This window comes from Xenopus tropicalis, chromosome 7 (genome assembly GCF_000004195.4).
Source record: "Xenopus tropicalis strain Nigerian chromosome 7, UCB_Xtro_10.0, whole genome shotgun sequence".
Lineage (NCBI taxonomy): Eukaryota > Metazoa > Chordata > Amphibia > Anura > Pipidae > Xenopus > Xenopus tropicalis.
The window spans coordinates 132,335,133-132,360,422 of record NC_030683.2 but is presented as its reverse complement, the minus strand read 5'-3'; the positions used below and the strand labels follow the sequence as shown (position 1 = coordinate 132,360,422).

Genomic DNA, 25,290 nt, shown 5'->3' with positions numbered 1-25,290 from the left:
GTTGGGGTCACCCCTGTACTCACAATACTCTTTTGGGGGGGGCTTCTCAGCCTCCTGGCTTTCCTCTCAATTCCTCAGCCCCCCCAGCCCCTCTGGGAGTTCCTCACACAGACAGGCAGCCCCCCCCCCAGCCCCTCTGGGAGTTCCTCACACAGACAGACAGCCCCCCAGCCCCTCTGGGAGTTCCTCACACAGACAGGCAGCCCCCCCAGCCCCTCTGGGAGTTCCTCACACAGACAGGCAGCCCCCCAGCCCCTCTGGGAGTTCCTCACACAGACAGGCAGCCCCCAGCCCCTCTGGGAGTTCCTCACACAGACAGGCAGCCCCCCAGCCCCTCTGGGAGTTCCTCACACAGACAGGCAGCCCCCCAGCCCCTCTGGGAGTTCCTCACACAGACAGGCAGCCCCCCAGCCCCTCTGGGAGTTCCTCACACAGACAGGCAGCCCCCCCAGCCCCTCTGGGAGTTCCTCACACAGACAGGCCCCCCAGCCCCTCTGGGAGTTCCTCACACAGACAGGCAGCCCCCCAGCCCCTCTGGGAGTTCCTCACATAGACAGACAGCCCCCCAGCCCCTCTGGGAGTTCCTCACATAGACAGGCAGCCCCCCAGCCCCTCTGGGAGTTCCTCACACAGACAGGCAGCCCCCCCAGCCCCTCTGGAGTTCCTCACACAGACAGGCAGCCCCCCAGCCCCTCTGGGAGTTCCTCACACAGACAGGGCAGCCCCCCAGCCCCTCTGGGAGTTCCTCACACAGACAGGCAGCCCCCCAGCCCCTCTGGGAGTTCCTCACACAGACAGGCAGCCCCCCAGCCCCTCTGGGAGTTCCTCACACACACAGGCAGCCCCCCCCAGCCCCTCTGGGAGTTCCTCACACAGACAGACAGCCCCCCAGCCCCTCTGGGAGTTCCTCACACACACAGGCAGCCCCCCCCAGCCCCTCTGGGAGTTCCTCACACAGACAGGCAGCCCCCCAGCCCTCTGGGAGTTCCCACACAGACAGGCAGCCCCCCAGCCCCTCTGGGAGTTCCTCACACAGACAGGCAGCCCCCCAGCCCCTCTGGGAGTTCCTCACACAGACAGGCAGCCCCCCCAGCCCCTCTGGGAGTTCCTCACACAGACAGGCAGCCCCCCCAGCCCCTCTGGGAGTTCCTCACACAGACAGCCCCCCCCCAGCCCCTCTGGGAGTTCCTCACACAGACAGGCAGCCCCCCAGCCCCTCTGGGAGTTCCTCACACAGACAGGCAGCCCCCCCAGCCCCTCTGGGAGTTCCTCACACAGACAGGCAGCCCCCCCAGCCCCTCTGGGAGTTCCTCACACAGACAGGCAGCCCCCAGCCCCTCTGGGAGTTCCTCACACAGACAGGCAGCCCCCCAGCCCCTCTGGGAGTTCCTCACACAGACAGGCAGCCCCCCAGCCCCTCTGGGAGTTCCTCACACAGACAGGCAGCCCCCCCAGCCCCTCTGGGAGTTCCTCACACAGACAGGCAGCCCCCCCAGCCCCTCTGGGAGTTCCTCACACAGACAGCCCCCCCCCAGCCCCTCTGGGAGTTCCTCACACAGACAGGCAGCCCCCCAGCCCCTCTGGGAGTTCCTCACACAGACAGGCAGCCCCCCCAGCCCCTCTGGGAGTTCCTCACACAGACAGCCCCCCAGCCCCTCTGGGAGTTCCTCACACAGACAGGCAGCCCCCCCAGCCCCTCTGGGAGTTCCTCACACAGACAGCCCCCCAGCCCCTCTGGGAGTTCCTCATACAGACAGGCAGCCCCCCAGCCCCTCTGGGAGTTCCTCACATAGACAGGCAGCCCCCCCAGCCCCTCTGGGAGTTCCTCACATAGACAGGCAGCCCCCCAGCCCCTCTGGGAGTTCCTCACATAGACAGGCAGCCCCCCCAGCCCCTCTGGGAGTTCCTCACACAGACAGGCAGCCCCCCCAGCCCCTCTGGGAGTTCCTCACATAGGACAGGCAGCCCCCCAGCCCCTCTGGGAGTTCCTCACACAGACAGGCAGCCCCCCCAGCCCCTCTGGGAGTTCCTCACACAGACAGGCAGCCCCCCCCAGCCCCTCTGGGAGTTCCTCACACAGACAGGCAGCCCCCCAGCCCCTCTGGGAGTTCCTCACACAGACAGGCAGCCCCCCCCAGCCCCTCTGGGAGTTCCTCACACAGACAGACAGCCCCCCAGCCCCTCTGGGAGTTCCTCACACAGACAGGCAGCCCCCCCAGCCCCTCTGGGAGTTCCTCACACAGACAGGCAGCCCCCCCAGCCCCTCTGGGAGTTCCTCACACAGACAGGCAGCCCCCCAGCCCCTCTGGGAGTTCCTTAACCTAAACCTGTTAGTCTTCAACCAGGAGCATCTCAGACTGGTAGTGGTAAGTTAAGGGGCAAACCTTGGGTTGTACTGTACCCTCCGGCCCAATGAACCACATACTTCATGCCTCTCTTCAGACATATCCTTCTGTTCTGTTCCTCATCGGCTCATACACCATGAACTTGCCCATAGGTACTGGCCCATAGGAACTGACCCACAGGGACTAGCCCATAGGTACTGGCCCATAGATACTGACCCACAGGAACTGGCCCATTGATACTGGCCCATAGGATCTGACCCATAGGAACTGGCCCATTGGTACTGACCCACAGGAACTGGCCCATTGATACTGGACCATAGATACTGACCCACAGGAACTGGCTCATTGATACTGGCCCATAGGATCTGACCTATAGGAACTTGCCCATAAAAACTGGCCCATAAGTACTGGCCTATAGGATCTGCCCAGAGGTACTGGCCCATAGGTACTGGCCCATAGGAACTGGCCCATAGGAACTGGCCCAGTGGTGCACTGATTGTTTCTATTTATTATCACCTCTAATGTAATCATGTCCCCTTACAAGGAAAACAACAGCTTGTTATCCACAAATACCCCCCAATTCCCTTTCATCTATGGATACCCCAACCCACTCCCAGTTAGTGTATAACGTATTATTTAATGTTTCTACTCAAGTGCATCACCTTGTATTTATGAACATAGAACCTCATTTTCCATTTTGCTGCCCAGTTTTCAAATTTGGTAAAATCTCTCTGCAAAGTGGCAGCTTCCTGGCACTACTGTCTATGCCCACCTCCAGGTCATTAAAAAACAAGTTAAAAAGCAAAGGCCCAAGGACTGACCCCTGCGGGACCCCCTAACAGCACCGACCCAATCAGAAATTGTTTCATTTCCCCCCACTCTGTGTAACCTGCCCTTCAGCCAGTTCTCTATCCAAGTACAAATATTATGTTCTAGGCCAAAATTCCTCAATTTTATCATTAACTTTCTGTGCGAAGTCTAAGTAGATCCCATCCACTGCCCCCCAATATCTAGGCTTCTGCTCACCTTCTCATTAAACACAAATCATAAAGGTTTTGCATTGTGATATCTTTCCTTGTGTTTTAGGAGAATATACTGAAATGTATTAGTAATGTATCCAGCCAGGGACATTCCTGATATATGGGGGGGGTATGGTGTTATATACATTGCCCCTGTACCCCCAAGCTACAGAACGGGTTCTTTTAGATAATTCCGGGGAGATGCTGGGGGTCATTACTATATTCTGTACTTCATCAAACACCCACAGTGCTGTTCCACTCCCCACACACAGCTGTAAGGAGACCGATGTATTCTACTGGCACCGTACCATTCTGGCACTGAGAGACAGGAATGCCTGGGGCTTATTTACCTTTAGTGACTGGTTACCTGGAAATCAGATACTGGAGTTTATTGAGGTTGCACAATCCTTTCCCCTGAAATGTTACCCCCCCCCCACCAGGCAGAGTATAAAATGAGGGGCCCCAGGGACCCAAACATCAATCTGATCCTTATCCTATAGAGACGCAGAACTCAGAGACTTCTGGGCAAGATGAGTAACATCCTGGAGCTGTATTCTAAACCAAACCTGAAGGGAGACAGTCAGAGACTGCAGGCAGATTGTGGGGACTTGTCCTCTGTCGGCTTCCTGAAACGTGCCCAGTCCCTCAAAGTCATTGGGGCCCCTTGGATCGTCTTTACTGGAACCCAGTACCGAGGGGAATTCACTCACTATAGAGAAGGAACCTTCAACATTCCAGGCTTTGCTAATGATATCAGCTCAGTTCGGGTGGTTACTGGTGGGCTCCTCACCCCCAAGATCACTCTGTATGAGTTTCCCCAAAATGAGGGGAAGACAGTTACCCTGGAGGAGAGAAAGGATGGCTTTAATAATGTGATTTCTTCTCACAAGACAGAGAGAGGAGCCTGGATCCTGTATAATGGGGAAGATTATAATGGGAGCAGAATGGTCACGGTGGCCGGAGATATGGTGCCAAACTACATCTCTCCCGACTGGAAGAACGGAGTGAAATCTGTGAGACCCATCACTGATCCATGGGCTTCCATCTGAGCAGCCAGTGCCTGCACCTACTCCCAGCACCTACTCCCGGCACCTACTCCCGGCACCTACTCCCAGCACCTACTCCCGGCACCTACTCCCAGCGCCTATTCCTGGCACATACTCCCGGCACCTACTCCCAGCACCAACTTCTGACCTGGCTGAGAGACCCCCGAGAGCTGCTTGATTCCCAGCTGGAGATCCCCCTTCTGCTGATCCCGCCATGATCCTAATCCCACAGCTACAATCAGAGGGGATTCCCTACACCCTCACCAGTAACTGCCAGGAGTCCCACTAAGCCAGCAATCCCAGCTCCGCCTACTTCTGCTCAGGGACCCACCCGAGACCTGGGTCAGACTGGCAGCACTGAGTGGGCACATATTAAAGGGACACTGAGCTTTATTAAAGGGAAACTAACCCTAATGGAAAGGACTCTAGATGAACCTGCAAGTCCTGATATCATTCTCTCCTCATGTTACTGGCTCTGTTATTGTGATTCTGCTTTATCTGCAATAATAAACCCTTCTGTCTGCACCCACATCTCCCCTTCTCTGTGTGCCACTGGGTGCTGAGTGTGAGTGGGGACTGGGTGTGAGTGTGAGTGCAGCTAGGACTGGGTGGTGAGTGGGGCTGGGTGGTGAGTGTGAGTGGGACTGGGGGTGGGTGGGAGTGGGACTGGGGGTGGGAGTGGGACTGGGGGGTGAATGTGAGTGGGACTGGGTGGTGAGTGTGAGTGGGACTGGGGTGGGTGGGAGTGCGACTGGGGGGTGAATGTGAGTGGGACTGGGTGGTGAGTGTGAGTGGGACTGGGGGTGCGTGGGACAGGGGGTGGGTGGGAGTGGAACTGGGGGGTGAGTGGGAGTGGGACTGGGGGGTGAGTGGCAGTGGGACTGGGGGGTGAATGTGAGTGGGACTGGGTGGTGAGTGTGAGTGGGACTGGGGGGTGGGTGGGAGTGCGGCTGGGGGGTGAATGTGAGTGGGACTGGGTGGTGAGTGTGAGTGGGACTGGGGGTGGGTGGGAGTGCGACTGGGGGGTGAATGTGAGTGGGACTGGGTGGTGAGTGTGAGTGGGACTGGGGGTGCGTGGGACAGGGGGTGGGTGGGAGTGGAACTGGGGGGTGAGTGGGAGTGGGACTGGGGGGTGAGTGGCAGTGGGACTGGGGGGTGAATGTGAGTGGGACTGGGTGGTGAGTGTGAGTGGGACTGGGGGTGGGTGGGAGTGCGACTGGGGGGTGAATGTGAGTGGGACTGGGTGGTGAGTGTGAGTGGGACTGGGGGTGCGTGGGACAGGGGGTGGGTGGGAGTGGAACTGGGGGGTGAGTGTGAGTGGGACTGGGGGGTGAGTGGCAGTGGGACTGGGGGTGGGTGGGAGTGAGGGAGGGAGGGAATGCAGTTATTTTTGGGGTATTCTGGAAGAAACATGCAACTCACACTTTCTCACAAATGGGGTTCATGAGTCTAATTCCCATTCAAGTTGGATCCATCTTATCATGTGGCACAAACCCCAAACCTCTGCCAATCACAGAAGTCTCAGACTCAGACAGGGGAGAGAGGGCGAGTTTATAAGAAGGTTATTTCCCAGCGCAGATTTGCCCCCCTGGGTATCACTTTTCTCTGCTCACTGGCGGTGCCACTAAGAGAAGGAAGTGATAGGGCAGGGGCCCCCATTGCTGCCGGGGTACGGGCTCTTCCCTTCTTTTCTTGCCCTTTAGGGATCACGGTGCCAGCTGCCGGCTCTGTGCCATTCCTCTCTGTATGTGCCCCCGGCACTGCCTGATTGTGCCACAAGATGGCACTGGGCACATAGGGGAGATGCTCTGTGAGTCTTTACTGGGTTCAGGTAGTGTTGGACTGGGGTGTCTGGGGCCCACACCCCCTTAGGGCACCTCAGCCTTTAGCTGCTTTACAGGACATACCCCATTGCTGTGACAACCCCCTCCCCACGTACCTTTACGTCTCCCTGGCAACCACAATCGGGAGGAGTCAGGGGGGCACCCATCCTCCTCCAGTTACCCCTCTTAAAGTGACAGTGTAAGAGCAGAAACCAAAGCAACATTGTCCGTATTCAGCCCATTATTGCCCATGAATTAGCCCATCACTTAAGTCCCTGTGTGGATCCAGGGCAGGGGAATTGCACCCCAACTTGGCATCTCAGTCTAAGGTTCCAGGCTGGACAATCCGAATTATAAAAGCCCTTTCTGCATTAGGGGCCCCTCTTTTCTGCATTGGAAGGGCCCCAAGTTCTATAATCTCAGCACTAACTTTTCCCAACAGTAAATATAATGGGGCCCCTCCATGGGGGAATCAGATGCACAGAACCCCAATATTCAGTTGCAGGAGCCCAGGTACATATATACGCAGGGGCAGAAGTAGGGGTGCAATGATGGGGGGGTGCCAGGCAGGTAGCTCTCCTGCCCCTTGTCTGTGCTGCCTTGTCATTGCCCCCCATTGTCATGACGCCCCCTGCAATAGTATCGCGCATGCATGTGCATCACCCACACATGGGGGGGCAGGGAACAGGGGTGAGGCGGCTGACTGGGTTGCCTAGGGCATCTGGTTGGCTTGGCCCCCCCTTAATATACAAATCATCCCTTTGTTTGGTCATTAGTTATAATCAGCTCAGAGTCTGACCCAATGGGCTCTATGTTCCTGCTCATTAGAGCTCATATTATGAGCCCCCCATTATTTCCCCTGTTTGTAAGTATCTGTATGTTTGGTGCATACACCCTCCTCCCATTGTACCTCGCTACAGGACACGTCGGTGCTTTGTAAATATGTTTTCATTAAATGCAGTTGGTCGGTATTACATGCAGTTAGCAAAAAATCCACTAGATGGCAGTGAATACAATAATAAAGGCTCACAAACTGTGGGGCCAATCAGGAATCACCGGCAGGTATATAACATGTTGGCCCCTCCCCCAGTGATTAGGATGGATTAGAGCCATAGGCAGATTGGCTGCCTCGCTGTCTCGTATGAGCGCTGACAGACAGTCCATAAAGGGAAAAGAGACATCAGAACCTGCAAACTGATCCTGGGTTGGCAGTGGGTCGGCACCGATACCCCTGAGCTCTATCTATGGGTACCAGGAGCAGGTACTAAACACAATCGGGATTTACTTACGTGGTTCCCCCCCGGCCGTTGCCATGGTGATTATGCCCAGTGACCAGATGTCGCTCTGCAGTGACCAATGGGAGCAGGTTATTCATTTATAGTCAGTTATCCCCACTGACCAGTATGAGACACACAGAACCAATTGAAACTGGGCATAAATACGGCCAGGCAGTTTAGTACTTACCCCCTTATAAACCTTAATGGGATCTGCACCCAGGGAGCACTTACCTTATATACATCCGGCGCCTCCCTTAGTCACATGACCATCAGGGGCTGAAAGATAAAACAGGGGGGTTGTTAGACGTTATATTGCCCCATAAGCTGGAGAGAGGCAATGATAGGAGGGAAAGGTGCAACTGGCAAGGGGGGAGGTTCTTATAGCTGGGCGGGGCCCCCAATAACAACTCCCAGACCCCTCCCTCCCATCCAGGGGCCCCTACAGTGAGTGGGACCCACACATTAACCCTTCCCGCTATAGAGCTGGGACTGGGGCTTCTGCTGAAGGGAAAGAGACAAATCCTATAAGATTAATATTAAGCACTGGGGGGGCAATTGGAAACCAGCTTTGCTGGTTATTAAACCCAATGGCAGTTAAACTCAGGGACCCCCTGTGCCCCACACCAATAGCATAAGGTACAGCACCCAAACACTTACAGTTTATGCCGTTCATGTCGGGGGGCACCGGGGATCTATTGCCGCCAATTCCCAGCGAAATTCTGTGTTTCACCAACACTTTCACCACAAAAATGCCAGAAACTCGCCATGAAATATGGATTCACTGTAACAAACCCGCCCACTTCAATGGATTTCCCATAAAAAAGACGCTACAATACGGGCCCATTGACTTCAATGCATTCTTTGGGGTTTCGGCAGATTTGGGGGGTTTTTGCGCAAATTTTCAGACAGATTCCATCAGCAGATGTTGCTCGGAATTAATCTCTCCCTAGTGTAAATAGAGAATAGATTGTGAGCTCTTGTGAGATAAGGTGACATCACAATGGAGCTGATTATACGCAGATATAGCAGGGATGGAAGTCAGGGCCGCCATCACAGGGGCCACTCTTCCCTTTTAAAGGGGGCCCAGCCGTGTACAGTTTGGGGACACTTTCTATGGAGGGCATTGCCTATGGGGGGGACTTGGGGGCACTGTCTATGGGGGTAATTGGGGACACTGTCTATGGGGGGAATTGGGGACACTGTCTATGGGGGGAATTGGGGACACTGTCTATGGGGTAATTGGGGACACTGTCTATGGGGGTAATTGGGACACTGTCTATGGGGGCAATTGGGGACACTGTCTATGAGGGGGAATTGGGGACACTGCCTATGGGGGGCAATTGGGGACACTGTCTATGGGGGGGAATTGGGGACACTGTCTATGGGGGTAATTGGGGACACTGTCTATGGGGGCAATTGGGGGCACTGTCTATGAGGGGGAATTGGGGACACTGCCTATGGGGGGCAATTGGGACACTGTCTATGGGGGGGAATTGGGGGCACTGTCTATGGAGGTAATTGGGGACACTGTCTATGGGGGTAATTGGGGACACTGTCTATGGGGGGAATTGGGGGCACTGTCTATGGGGGGAATTGGGGACACTGTCTATGGGGGGCAATTGGGGGCACTGTCTATGGGGGGAATTGGGGACACTGTCTATGGGGGAATTGGGGACACTGTCTATGGGGGGAATTGGGGACACTGTCTATGGGGGGAATTGGGGACACTGTCTATGGGGGGAATTGGGGACACTGTCTATGGGGGGAATTGGGGACACTGTCCATGGGGGGAATTGGGGGAACTGTCTATGGGGGCAATGTCTATGGGGGCAATTGGGGGAACTGTCTATGGGGGCAATGTCTATGGGGGGAATTTGGGACACTGTCTATGGGGGGAATTGGGGACACTGTCCATGGGGGGAATTGGGGGAACTGTCTATGGGGGCAATGTCTATGGGGGCAATTGGGGGAACTGTCTATGGGGGCAATTGGGGGCACTGTCTATGGGGGAATTGAGGGCACTATGGGGGGCCCTGGCCTGCATAGCATTAGGGGGGCCCTAGCCTGCATAGCATTAAGGGGCACTGTGGTAGGGGGGCCCTAATACTTTTTATGTCTGTGTGTCCTTTGTACTGATGGGAGGGGCCCTGGGGGAGGGGGGCCCCACAAAATTTTGTTGTGAGGGGCCCCGTGTTTGTACTGGGACACAGAATTCTGTGCTAATTGGCCCCCGGGATACAGTCACTTTGCTTCTCTGAGCTGACATGTTGGGCTCTATGGGCCCCTTGGGGTGGAACCTATTGCCCAGTAACTGAGTCAGGCTGCCAGCTCCCACTCACTGCCTGTTGTTATGGGGCAGGAATATGGGGCAATGGGATAGAGCTCCCCCTGCTGGTTACTGTGTTACCTCTCCCAGCACCCACAGTAATGCCCCTACTGGCTGCCCTACAGGTCGGGAGGAGGCGTGGCCTAGCGCAACCAGGTGAGGTAAATGGATTGTCGCCTAAAGAGAGAGGGGCGGAACCAATTAGTAAGGGGCGGGGCTAGAATCCAGCGGGAAGGCAGTGAGGATGCGGGGGAGAGATTTATGTTGGAATATGAGGAGAAGGAATAAGGTAACGGGGTAAGTCCCGCCCCTCCGTACAGGTCTAAGAAGCAAAACCAGTTTGTCCCATCCGGGCAGCCGTACGGAGATAAAACTGCGGAAGTAGGAAGCGGGTCCCGCCCCTGTTACCGTGGAAACGCGTTCCCGGCTGGTTTGGCGCTCAGGAGCCGCTCTGTGCTCTGCGGGTAAGGGAACTGCTGGGGCCCGGGGGCCACTGGGTGCCTGAACCTCTATATACTCTCCCCCTGCTTGTATTCTATATACTGTATATTAGTTCCCCTGTACCTCTATATACTGTATATTAGTTCCCCTGTACCTCTATATACTGTATATTAGTCCCTCTGTACCTCTATATACTGTATATTAGTTCCCCTGTACCTCTATATACTGTATATTAGTTCCCCTGTACCTCTATATACTGTATATTAGTCCCTCTGTACCTCTATATACTGTATATTAGTCCCTCTGTACCTCTATATACTGTATATTAGTTCCTCTGTACCTCTATATACTGTATATTAGTTCCTCTGTACCTCTATATACTGTATATTAGTTCCCCTGTACCTCTATATACTGTATATTAGTTCCTCTGTACCTCTATATACTGTATATTAGTTCCCCTGTACCTCTATATACTGTATATTAGTCCCCCTGTACCTCTATATACTGTATATTAGTTCCCCTGTACCTCTATATACTGTATATTAGTCCCCCTGTACCTCTATATACTGTATATTAGTTCCCCTGTACCTCTATATACTGTATATTAGTTCCCCTGCTTGTATTCTATATACTGTATATTAGTCCCTCTGTACCTCTATATACTGTATATTAGTTCCCCTGTACCTCTATATACTGTATATTAGTTCCTCTGTACCTCTATATACTGTATATTAGTTCCTCTGTACCTCTATATACTGTATATTAGTTCCCCTGTACCTCTATATACTGTATATTAGTTCCTCTGTACCTCTATATACTGTATATTAGTTCCTCTGTACCTCTATATACTGTATATTAGTTCCTCTGTACCTCTATATACTGTATATTAGTCCCCCTGTACCTCTATATACTGTATATTAGTTCCTCTGTACCTCTATATACTGTATATTAGTTCCCCTGTACCTCTATATACTGTATATTAGTTCCCCTGTACCTCTATATACTGTATATTAGTTCCCCTGTACCTCTATATACTGTATATTAGTTCCTCTGTACCTCTATATACTGTATATTAGTTCCTCTGTACCTCTATATACTGTATATTAGTCCCCCTGTACCTCTATATACTGTATATTAGTTCCTCTGTACCTCTATATACTGTATATTAGTTCCCCTGTACCTCTATATACTGTATATTAGTTCCCCTGTACCTCTATATACTGTATATTAGTTCCCCTGTACCTCTATATACTGTATATTAGTTCCCCTGTACCTCTATATACTGTATATTAGTCCCTCTGTACCTCTATATACTGTATATTAGTTCCTCTGTACCTCTATATACTGTATATTAGTTCCCCTGTACCTCTATATACTGTATATTAGTTCCCCTGTACCTCTATATACTGTATATTAGTTCCCCTGTACCTCTATATACTGTATATTAGTTCCCTGTACCTCTATATACTGTATATTAGTCCCTCTGTACCTCTATATACTGTATATTAGTTCCTCTGTACCTCTATATACTGTATATTAGTTCCCCCTGTACCTCTATATACTGTATATTAGTTCCCCTGCTTGTATTCTATATACTGTATATTAGTCCCCTCTGTACCTCTATATACTGTATATTAGTTCCCCTGTACCTCTATATACTGTATATTAGTCCCTCTGTACCTCTATATACTGTATATTAGTTCCTCTGTACCTCTATATACTGTATATTAGTCCCCCTGTACCTCTATATACTGTATATTAGTTCCCCTGTACCTCTATATACTGTATATTAGTCCCCCTGTACCTCTATATACTGTATATTAGTTCCCCTGTACCTCTATATACTGTATATTAGTCCCCCTGTACCCTCTATATACTGTATATTAGTTCCCCTGTACCTCTATATACTGTATATTAGTTCCCCTGCTTGTATTCTATATACTGTATATTAGTCCCTCTGTACCTCTATATACTGTATATTAGTTCCCCTGTACCTCTATATACTGTATATTAGTTCCCCTGTACCTCTATATACTGTATATTTAGTTCCCCTGTACCTCTATATACTGTATATTAGTTTCCCCTGTACCTCTATATACTGTATATTTAGTTCCCCTGTACCTCTATATACTGTATATTAGTCCCTCTGTACCTCTATATACTGTATATTAGTTCCCCTGTACCTCTATATACTGTATATTAGTTCCCCTGTACCTCTATATACTGTATATTAGTTCCCCTGTACCTCTATATACTGTATATTAGTTCCCCTGTACCTCTATATACTGTATATTAGTTCCCCTGTACCTCTATATACTGTATATTAGTTCCCCTGTACCTCTATATACTGTATATTAGTTCCCCTGTACCTCTATATACTGTATATTAGTTCCCCTACTGTATATCCCCTCTATATACTGTATATTAGTTCCCCTGTACCTCTATATACTGTATATTAGTCCCTCTGTACCTCTATATACTGTATATTAGTTCCCCTGTACCTCTATATACTGTATATTAGTTCCCCTGTACCTCTATATACTGTATATTAGTTCCCCTGTACCTCTATATACTGTATATTAGTTCCCCTGTACCTCTATATACTGTATATTAGTTCCCCTGTACCTCTATATACTGTATATTAGTTCCTCTGTACCTCTATATACTGTATATTAGTTCCTCTGTACCTCTATATACTGTATATTAGTTCCCCTGTACCTCTATATACTGTATATTAGTTCCCCTGTACCTCTATACACTGTATATTAGTTCCTCTGTACCTCTATATACTGTATATTAGTTCCTCTGTACCTCTATATACTGTATATTAGTCCCTCTGTACCTCTATATACTGTATATTAGTTCCTCTGTACCTCTATATACTGTATATTAGTTCCTCTGTACCTCTATATACTGTATATTAGTTCCCCTGTACCTCTATATACTGTATATTAGTTCCCCTGTACCTCTATATACTGTATATTAGTTCCCCTGTACCTCTATATACTGTATATTAGTCCCTCTGTACCTCTATATACTGTATATTAGTCCCTCTGTACCTCTATATACTGTATATTAGTTCCCCTGTACCTCTATATACTGTATATTAGTTCCCCTGTACCTCTATATACTGTATATTAGTCCCTCTGTACCTCTATATACTGTATATTAGTTCCCCTGTACCTCTATATACTGTATATTAGTTCCCCTGTACCTCTATATACTGTATATTAGTTCCCCTGTAACTCTATATACTGTATATTAGTTCCCCTGTACCTCTATATACTGTATATTAGTCCCTCTGTACCTCTATATACTGTATATTAGTTCCCCTGTACCTCTATATACTGTATATTAGTCCCTCTGTACCTCTATATACTGTATATTAGTTCCTCTGTACCTCTATATACTGTATATTAGTTCCTCTGTACCTCTATATACTGTATATTAGTTCCCCTGTACCTCTATATACTGTATATTAGTTCCCCTGTACCTCTATATACTGTATATTAGTTCCCCTGTACCTCTATATACTGTATATTAGTTCCCCTGTACCTCTATATACTGTATATTAGTTCCTCTGTACCTCTATATACTGTATATTAGTTCCCCTTTACCTCTATATACTGTATATTAGTTCCCCTGTACCTCTATATACTGTATATTAGTTCCCCTGTACCTCTATATACTGTATATTAGTTCCCCTGTACCTCTATACCCATATACTGTATATTAGTTCCCTTACCTCTATATACTGTATATAGTTCCCCTGTACCTCTATATACTGTATATTAGTTCCCCTGTACCTCTATATACTGTATATTAGTTCCCCTTACCTCTATATACTGTATATTAGTTCCCCTGTACCCTCTATATACTGTATATTATTCCCCTGTACCTCTATATACTGTATATTAGTTCCCCTGTACCTCTATATACTGTATATTAGTTCCCCTGTACCTCTATATACTGTATATTAGTTCCCCTGTACCTCTATATACTGTATATTAGTTCCCTGTACCTCTATATACTGTATATTAGTTCCCTGTACCTCTATATACTGTATATTAGTTCCCCTGTACCTCTATATACTGTATATTAGTTCCCTGTACCTCTATATACTGTATATTAGTTCCCCTGTACCTCTATCTACTGTATAGTTCCCTGTACCTCTATATACTGTATATTAGTTCCCCTGTACCGTCTATATACTGGTATATTAGTTCCTCTGTAACCTCTATATACTGTATATTAGTTCCTCTGTACCTCTATATACTGTATATTAGTCCCTCTGTACCTCTATATACTGTATATTAGTCCCCCTGTACCTCTATATACTGTATATTAGTTCCTCTGTACCTCTATATACTGTATATTAGTTCCCCTGTACCTCTATATACTGTATATTAGTTCCTCTGTACCTCTATATACTGTATATTAGTTCCTCTGTACCTCTATATACTGTATATTAGTCCCCCTGTACCTCTATATACTGTATATTAGTTCCTCTGTACCTCTATATACTGTATATTAGTTCCCCTGTACCTCTATATACTGTATATTAGTTCCCCTGTACCTCTATATACTGTATATTAGTTCCTCTGTACCTCTATATACTGTATATTAGTCCCTCTGTACCTCTATATACTGTATATTAGTTCCTCTGTACCTCTATATACTGTATATTAGTCCCCCTGTACCTCTATATACTGTATATTAGTTCCTCTGTACCTCTATATACTGTATATTAGTTCCCCTGTACCTCTATATACTGTATATTAGTTCCTCTGTACCTCTATATACTGTATATTAGTCCCCCTGTACCTCTATATACTGTATATTAGTTCCTCTGTACCTCTATATACTGTATATTAGTTCCCCTGTACCTCTATATACTGTATATTAGTTCCCCTGTACCTCTATATACTGTATATTAGTTCCTCTGTACCTCTATATACTGTATATTAGTTCCCCTGTACCTCTATATACTGTATATTAGTTCCCCTGTACCTCTATATACTGTATATTAGTTCCTCTGTACCTCTGTGTACCTCTATACACATATAATATATATATTAATATTCTCATTTGCCACAGGGGCATTTAGCAGAGACCCCTCTGGTGCAGTTGCCAGGACATGGCATTGGCTGAGGCCCCCAGGCCGGGGCCCCTGGAGGATCCCGAGTGGCACGGCTCCCCGGAGGGGAAGGAGTATCTGGGCTGCATCCTGCGCAAGAAGAAGCGCAAGTTCTTTGGTAAATCTCTATGTTCATGTGACTTGCTGATGGAAGGGGCCTAGAGATACCCAGCTGCCCCATTCTCCCCCCAGACTGGGAGCTGCTAATCCTGCCCCATTTCCCCCCCAGGTCTGATAGAGCGGCCCGTGCTCTCCCCGCAACTGCCGGCCGATATCGCCAGCTACAAGCTGTTTGTCTGTGGGAGGAGCGGCGCCGGCAAAACCTCTTTCATCGCTAAACTGGCAGGGCTGGAAGTACCCAGCATGCACCACGAGACCACTGGTACGTTCCCACAATGCACCTCGGTTAATGTGTCTATAGAGGAAGCTCTGGGGTCCAATGGGGGCACCTTAATCCCACAAACAGGGCCAGGGTCCAACTTATAAGGGGAAATCAGCTGCACCTACCCGTTTAGCCACTAGAGGGGGCTCTTTCCCCATCAGACCAGTGTTCAGCACTTTGGCAAGTGTCTGGGCCGGCCCATTGGGTCGGAGCATTGCTGAACTGTACTGAGCAGCTCCGTTATCAGAAGGGGCAGAATTAGATCCCGCCCCCCTTTCTATCAGTGCACTATAGTGCCCGTATGGGGCGCCCTGCCTAACCCTCTACCTGCCCCCCCCCCCCACATAAATATGCTTTATATTGTCATGTTTCCCTTTAATTAACCCCTCCCAGGCATTCAGACCACCTGCGTGTACTGGCCCGTGCGCCCCGCCCACAGTGCCCGACCCGTGATCTTCAGGTTCCAGTTCTGGGACTGCGGGGAGGGGGCGCTCAGGAAGTTTGATCACATCTTGCCCGTAAGTAAATATCCTGGGGGGGGGCAGTGTGGGAGGGGCCTGTAATGACCCAGTCAGTAGTGTCTGTGGGATGTCTTTGTAGAATCTTGGCTTCTGATTGGTCACATTAATGGAAATGGTTCCTCTTGTGCCCTCAGGCGTGTAAAGAAATGGCCGACGCCGTCCTCTTCCTCTTCTCTTTCACCGATCGATCGTCATTCGAGGATGTGCCGGCGCTGATCTCTCGCACACTCGGCCAGGAAGAAGATGTCGCACGTGTGGTTATTGGCACCAAGTATCCTTTCACTAGTACAGCCCGGTGTGTGGGGTTACTAGGGTACTCTAACCCGTCTACCCCTGTATTAGTGCCCTGGGGTACCCCACTAGTACAGCCCAGTGTGTGTGGGGTCACTAGGGTACTCTAACCCGTCTACCCCTGTATCAGTGCCCTGGGGTACCCCACTAGTACAGCACAGTGTGTGGGGTCACTAGGGTACTCTAACCCATCTACCCCTGTATTAGTGCCATGGGGTACCTCACTAGTACAGCCCAGTGTGTGGGGTCACTAGGGTACTCTAACCCATCTACCCCTGTATTAGTGCCCTGGGGTACCTCACTAGTACAGCCCAGTGTGTGGGGTCACTAGGGTACTCTAACCCATCTACCCCTGTATTAGTGCCCTGGGGTACCTCACTAGTACAGCCCAGTGTGTGGGGTCACTAGGGTACTCTAACCCATCTACCCCTGTATTAGTGCCCTGGGGTACCCCACTAGTACAGCCCAGTGTGTGGGGTCACTAGGGTACTCTAACCCATCTACCCCTGTATTAGTGCCCTGGGGTACCTCACTAGTGCAGCCCAGTGTGTGGGGTCACTAGGGTACTCTAACCCATCTACCCCTGTATTAGTGCCCTGGGGTACCCCACTAGTACAGCCCAGTGTGTGGGGTCACTAGGGTACTCTAACCCATCTACCCCTGTATTAGTGCCCTGGGGTATCTCACTAGTACAGCCCAGTGTGTGTGGGGTCACTAGGGTACTCTAACCCATCTACCCCTGTATTAGTGCCCTGGGGTATCTCACTAGTACAGCCCAGTGTGTGTGGGGTCACTAGGGTACTCTAACCCATCTACCCCTGTATTAGTGCCCTGGGGTACCTCACTAAAACAGCCCAGTGTGTGTGGGGTCACTAGGGTACTCTAACCCGTCTACCCCTGTATTAGTGCCCTGGGGTATCTCACTAGTACAGCCCAGTGTGTGTGGGGTCACTAGGGTACTCTAACCCATCTACCCCTGTATTAGTGCCCTGGGGTATCTCACTAGTACAGCCCAGTGTGTGTGGGGTCACTAGGGTACTCTAACCCATCTAGCCCCCCTGTATCAGTGCCCTGGGGTACCCCACTAGTGACACTTGTGCAGTAAATACCCCACGTTGCTGTTGCACTTCCTTACCCCCCCCCCCCCCAGGCTGGACCAGTACACGCACACGGATGTGACGGAGAACGACCTGCGTGATTTCCAGAGAACTTGGCAGCTGCCCGTCATGCGTGTGCGCAGTGTGAATGGGCCCCGTGTGGCCGAGGGGCGGGGCTTGGATGGGCGAGCGGGACTGGTGGAATGTGCCCCTGTGCTAAATGGATTGGCGGAAATTCTGTGGCGCAGAGACCAAGTTATTGCCGGACTTGTGGGCGGGGCAGATTGACGCACAGTCGGGTCTCCCCTTTATATAACGTGGATCTGGCCTGTTCCTAAAGAGTTAATGGTTCTGATGGATCACTGAGTGGCTGTATAAGGATTTGCTGGGACTGTGGGGCCCCAGATTCCCCCGGCAGGTCTCTGGGAGAAGGTTTGGTCGGTACCATTGGGCCCAGGGAGACTGTGTGGGAGTCACACTTGGTTCTGCATCTCCCCAGTGCCGCCTGGTCATGTGACTGCGAGTGCCCACTCATTTACTTGCACCTGATTGGCCGATCCTGTCTGTACATCACTACATGTCCCCTCAGCACCCAGGCACCATGTAGTTACAGCTAATCACCAGCAGGGGGCAGCAGGCACTGCCAGTTGTTCTTCCCCTGGGCACAATGCCAGGCTAAGGGCTGGTTCTGCCGTATCTATGGGCATGTGTTCTCTCAGCCGTGCCCTCTGTGCCCGAGTGATTCAGTGCCCGGCAGTGCCCCCGATACAGCACCATTTCTGTCAGCGCTTTATCTACGGAAATCTCTGCAATTCCTCATTGTTTCTCCTCCCGGCAGCATTAGCTGAACTGCCAGTTCTACATTGTTTCAGGAGTCAGAACCAGCAGTGCAGGGAAGGGAAAGGGACAGACACAGTGACAGTTACACATAACTATAAACCCAGTGAGAATGAGGAATGAATGGGTATTGGGGAGTTGTATCAGGAGTCAGAACCAGCAGTGCAGGGAAGGGAAAGGGACAGACACAGTGACAGTTACACATAACTATAAACCCAGTGAGAATGAGGGATGAATGGGTATTGGGGAGTTGTATCAGGAGTCAGAACCAGCAGTGCAGGGAATGGAAAGGGACAGACACAGTGACAGTTACACATAACTATAAACCCAGTGAGAATGAGGAATGAATGGATATTGGGGAGTTGTATCAGGAGTCAGAACCAGCAGTGCAGGGAAGGGAAAGGGACAGACACAGTGACAGTTACACATAACTATAAACCCAGTGAGAATGAGGGATGAATGGCTATTGGGGAGTTGTATCAGGAGTCAGAACCAGCAGTGCAGGGAAGGGAAAGGGACAGACACAGTGACAGTTACACATAACTATAAACCCAGTGAGAATGAGGAATGAATGGGTATTGGGGAGTTGTATCAGGAGTCAGAACCAGCAGTGCAGGGAAGGGAAAGGGACAGACACAGTGACAGTTACACATAACTATAAACCCAGTGAGAATGAGGAATGAATGGGTATTGGGGAGTTGTATCAGGAGTCAGAACCAGCAGTGCAGGGAAGGGACAGACAGTGACAGTTACACATAACTATAAACCCAGTGAGAATGAGGAATGAATGGATATTGGGGAGTTGTATCAGGAGTCAGAACCAGCAGTGCAGGGAAGGGAAAGGGACAGACACAGTGACAGTTACACATAACTATAAACCCAGTGAGAATGAGGAATGAATGGATATTGGGGAGTTGTATCAGGAGTCAGAACCAGCAGTGCAGGGAAGGGAAAGGGACAGTGACAGTTACACATAACTATAAACCCAGTGAGAATGAGGAATGAATGGATATTGGGGAGTTGTATCAGGAGTCAGAACCAGCAGTGCAGGGAAGGGAAAGGGACAGACACAGTGACAGTTACACATAACTATAAACCCAGTGAGAATGAGGAATGAATGGGTATTGGGGAGTTGTATCAGGAGTCAGAACCAGCAGTGCAGGGAAGGGAAAGGGACAGACACAGTGACAGTTACACATAACTATAAACCCAGTGAGAATGAGGGATGAATGGGTATTGGGGAGTTGTATCAGGAGTCAGAACCAGCAGTGCAGGGAAGGGAAAGGGACAGACACAGTGACAGTTACACATAACTATAAACCCAGTGAGAATGAGGAATGAATGGATATTGGGGAGTTGTATCAGGAGTCAGAACCAGCAGTGCAGGGAAGGGAAAGGGACAGACACAGTGACAGGTACACATAACTATAAACCCAGTGAGAATGAGGGATGAATGGATATTGGGGAGTTGTATCAGGAGTCAGAACCAGCAGTGCAGGGAAGGGAAAGGGACAGACACAGTGACAGTTACACATAACTATAAACTCAGTGAGAATGAGGAATGAATGGATATTGGGGAGTTGTATCAGGAGTCAGAACCAGCAGTGCAGGGAAGGGAAAGGGACAGACACAGTGACAGTTACACATAACTATAAACCCAGTGAGAATGAGGAATGAATGGATATTGGGGAGTTGTATCAGGAGTCAGAACCAGCAGTGCAGGGAAGGGAAAGGGACAGACACAGTGACAGTTACACATAACTATAAACCCAGTGAGAATGAGGGATGAATGGATATTGGGGAGTTGTATCAGGAGTCAGAACCAGCAGTGCAGGGAAGGGAAAGGGACACACACAGTGACAGTTACACATAACTATAAACCCAGTGAGAATGAGGGATGAATGGATATTGGGGAGTTGTATCAGGAGTCAGAACCAGCAGTGCAGGGAAGGGAAAGGGACACACACAGTGACAGTTACACATAACTATAAACCCAGTGAGAATGAGGAATGAATGGGTATTGGGGAGTTGTATCAGGAGTCAGAACCAGCAGTGCAGGGAAGGGAAAGGGACAGACACAGTGACAGTTACACATAACTATAAACCCAGTGAGAATGAGGAATGAATGGGTATTGGGGAGTTGTATCAGGAGTCAGAACCAGCAGTGCAGGGAATGGAAAGGGACAGACACAGTGACAGTTACACATAACTATAAACCCAGTGAGAATGAGGAATGAATGGGTATTGGGGAGTTGTATCAGGAGTCAGAACCAGCAGTGCAGGGAATGGAAAGGGACAGACACAGTGACAGTTACACATAACTATAAACCCAGTGAGAATGAGGAATGAATGGGTATTGGGGAGTTGTATCAGGAGTCAGAACCAGCAGTGCAGGGAATGGAAAGGGACAGACACAGTGACAGTTACACATAACTATAAACCCAGTGAGAATGAGGAATGAATGGATATTGGGGAGTTGTATCAGGAGTCAGAACCAGCAGTGCAGGGAAGGGAAAGGGACAGACACAGTGACAGTTACACATAACTATAAACCCAGTGAGAATGAGGAATGAATGGGTATTGGGGAGTTGTATCAGGAGTCAGAACCAGCAGTGCAGGGAAGGGAAAGGGACAGACACAGTGACAGTTACACATAACTATAAACCCAGTGAGAATGAGGAATGAATGGGTATTGGGGAGTTGTATCAGGAGTCAGAACCAGCAGTGCAGGGAATGGAAAGGGACAGACACAGTGACAGTTACACATAACTATAAACCCAGTGAGAATGAGGAATGAATGGATATTGGGGAGTTGTATCAGGAGTCAGAACCAGCAGTGCAGGGAAGGGAAAGGGACAGACACAGTGACAGTTACACATAACTATAAACCCAGTGAGAATGAGGAATGAATGGATATTGGGGAGTTGTATCAGGAGTCAGAACCAGCAGTGCAGGGAATGGAAAGGGACAGACACAGTGACAGTTACACATAACTATAAACCCAGTGAGAATGAGGAATGAATGGGTATTGGGGAGTTGTATCAGGAGTCAGAACCAGCAGTGCAGGGAATGGAAAGGGACAGACACAGTGACAGTTACACATAACTATAAACCCAGTGAGAATGAGGAATGAATGGATATTGGGGAGTTGTATCAGGAGTCAGAACCAGCAGTGCAGGGAAGGGAAAGGGACAGACACAGTGACAGTTACACATAACTATAAACCCAGTGAGAATGAGGAATGAATGGGTATTGGGGAGTTGTATCAGGAGTCAGAACCAGCAGTGCAGGGAAGGGAAAGGGACAGACACAGTGACAGTTACACATAACTATAAACCCAGTGAGAATGAGGAATGAATGGGTATTGGGGAGTTGTATCAGGAGTCAGAACCAGCAGTGCAGGGAATGGAAAGGGACAGACACAGTGACAGTTACACATAACTATAAACCCAGTGAGAATGAGGAATGAATGGATATTGGGGAGTTGTATCAGGAGTCAGAACCAGCAGTGCAGGGAAGGGAAAGGGACAGACACAGTGACAGTTACACATAACTATAAACTCAGTGAGAATGAGGAATGAATGGATATTGGGGAGTTGTATCAGGAGTCAGAACCAGCAGTGCAGGGAAGGGAAAGGGACAGACACAGTGACAGTTACACATAACTATAAACTCAGTGAGAATGAGGAATGAATGGATATTGGGGAGTTGTATCAGGAGTCAGAACCAGCAGTGCAGGGAAGGGAAAGGGACAGACACAGTGACAGTTACACATAACTATAAACCCAGTGAGAATGAGGGATGAATGGATATTGGGGAGTTGTATCAGGAGTCAGAACCAGCAGTGCAGGGAAGGGAAAGGGACACACACAGTGACAGTTACACATAACTATAAACCCAGTGAGAATGAGGGATGAATGGATATTGGGGAGTTGTATCAGGAGTCAGAACCAGCAGTGCAGGGAAGGGAAAGGGACACACACAGTGACAGTTACACATAACTATAAACCCAGTGAGAATGAGGAATGAATGGGTATTGGGGAGTTGTATCAGGAGTCAGAACCAGCAGTGCAGGGAAGGGAAAGGGACAGACACAGTGACAGTTACACATAACTATAAACCCAGTGAGAATGAGGAATGAATGGGTATTGGGGAGTTGTATCAGGAGTCAGAACCAGCAGTGCAGGGAAGGGAAAGGGACAGACACAGTGACAGTTACACATAACTATAAACCCAGTGAGAATGAGGGATGAATGGGTATTGGGGAGTTGTATCAGGAGTCAGAACCAGCAGTGCAGGGAATGGAAAGGGACAGACACAGTGACAGTTACACATAACTATAAACCCAGTGAGAATGAGGAATGAATGGATATTGGGGAGTTGTATCAGGAGTCAGAACCAGCAGTGCAGGGAAGGGAAAGGGACAGACACAGTGACAGTTACACATAACTATAAACCCAGTGAGAATGAGGGATGAATGGGTATTGGGGAGTTGTATCAGGAGTCAGAACCAGCAGTGCAGGGAAGGGAAAGGGACAGACACAGTGACAGTTACACATAACTATAAACCCAGTGAGAATGAGGAATGAATGGGTATTGGGGAGTTGTATCAGGAGTCAGAACCAGCAGTGCAGGGAAGGGAAAGGGACAGACACAGTGACAGTTACACATAACTATAAACCCAGTGAGAATGAGGAATGAATGGGTATTGGGGAGTTGTATCAGGAGTCAGAACCAGCAGTGCAGGGAAGGGACAGACAGTGACAGTTACACATAACTATAAACCCAGTGAGAATGAGGAATGAATGGATATTGGGGAGTTGTATCAGGAGTCAGAACCAGCAGTGCAGGGAAGGGAAAGGGACAGACACAGTGACAGTTACACATAACTATAAACCCAGTGAGAATGAGGAATGAATGGATATTGGGGAGTTGTATCAGGAGTCAGAACCAGCAGTGCAGGGAAGGGAAAGGGACAGACACAGTGACAGTTACACATAACTATAAACCCAGTGAGAATGAGGAATGAATGGATATTGGGGAGTTGTATCAGGAGTCAGAACCAGCAGTGCAGGGAAGGGAAAGGGACAGACACAGTGACAGTTACACATAACTATAAACCCAGTGAGAATGAGGAATGAATGGGTATTGGGGAGTTGTATCAGGAGTCAGAACCAGCAGTGCAGGGAAGGGAAAGGGACAGACACAGTGACAGTTACACATAACTATAAACCCAGTGAGAATGAGGGATGAATGGGTATTGGGGAGTTGTATCAGGAGTCAGAACCAGCAGTGCAGGGAAGGGAAAGGGACAGACACAGTGACAGTTACACATAACTATAAACCCAGTGAGAATGAGGAATGAATGGATATTGGGGAGTTGTATCAGGAGTCAGAACCAGCAGTGCAGGGAAGGGAAAGGGACAGACACAGTGACAGGTACACATAACTATAAACCCAGTGAGAATGAGGGATGAATGGATATTGGGGAGTTGTATCAGGAGTCAGAACCAGCAGGGAAGGGAAAGGGACAGACACAGTGACAGTTACACATAACTATAAACCCAGTGAGAATGAGGAATGAATGGATATTGGGGAGTTGTATCAGGAGTCAGAACCAGCAGTGCAGGGAAGGGAAAGGGACAGACACAGTGACAGTTACACATAACTATAAACTCAGTGAGAATGAGGAATGAATGGATATTGGGGAGTTGTATCAGGAGTCAGAACCAGCAGTGCAGGGAAGGGAAAGGGACAGACACAGTGACAGTTACACATAACTATAAACCCAGTGAGAATGAGGAATGAATGGATATTGGGGAGTTGTATCAGGAGTCAGAACCAGCAGTGCAGGGAAGGGAAAGGGACAGACACAGTGACAGTTACACATAACTATAAACCCAGTGAGAATGAGGGATGAATGGATATTGGGGAGTTGTATCAGGAGTCAGAACCAGCAGTGCAGGGAAGGGAAAGGGACACACACAGTGACAGTTACACATAACTATAAACCCAGTGAGAATGAGGGATGAATGGATATTGGGGAGTTGTATCAGGAGTCAGAACCAGCAGTGCAGGGAAGGGAAAGGGACACACACAGTGACAGTTACACATAACTATAAACCCAGTGAGAATGAGGAATGAATGGGTATTGGGGAGTTGTATCAGGAGTCAGAACCAGCAGTGCAGGGAAGGGAAAGGGACAGACACAGTGACAGTTACACATAACTATAAACCCAGTGAGAATGAGGAATGAATGGATATTGGGGAGTTGTATCAGGAGTCAGAACCAGCAGTGCAGAGAAGGGAAAGGGACAGACACAGTGACAGTTACACATAACTATAAACCCAGTGAGAATGAGGAATGAATGGATATTGGGGAGTTGTATCAGGAGTCAGAACCAGCAGTGCAGGGAAGGGAAAGGGACAGACACAGTGACAGTTACACATAACTATAAACCCAGTGAGAATGAGGAATGAATGGATATTGGGGAGTTGTATCAGGAGTCAGAACCAGCAGTGCAGGGAAGGGAAAGGGACAGACACAGTGACAGTTACACATAACTATAAACCCAGTGAGAATGAGGAATGAATGGATATTGGGGAGTTGTATCAGGAGTCAGAACCAGCAGGGAAGGGAATGAGGAATGAATGGATATTGGGGAGTTGATAAGACTTTTGTTTTCTTTTATTAGGAAAAAAATTATATTTTGGGTTGACTTGTCCTTTAATTTATAAGCAAAAATTA

At 49.1% G+C, this 25,290-nt stretch overlaps 1 protein-coding gene across 1 annotated transcript; it reads left to right on the top strand.

Annotated features, from left to right (window-relative positions):
* Nucleotides 1-10,246: 10,246 nt before the first annotated feature.
* On the top strand, nt 10,247-18,792 carry cplane2 (ciliogenesis and planar polarity effector 2; the record flags this gene model as incomplete). Its single annotated transcript, NM_001016685.2, is given in 6 exon segments — nt 10,247-10,300; nt 15,375-15,532; nt 15,644-15,796; nt 16,190-16,314; nt 16,452-16,588; nt 17,759-18,792. Coding segments are annotated over 5 exon segments (768 nt in total). The 5' UTR covers nt 10,247-10,300; nt 15,375-15,414.
* Between the last annotated feature and the right edge of the window lie 6,498 nt (nt 18,793-25,290).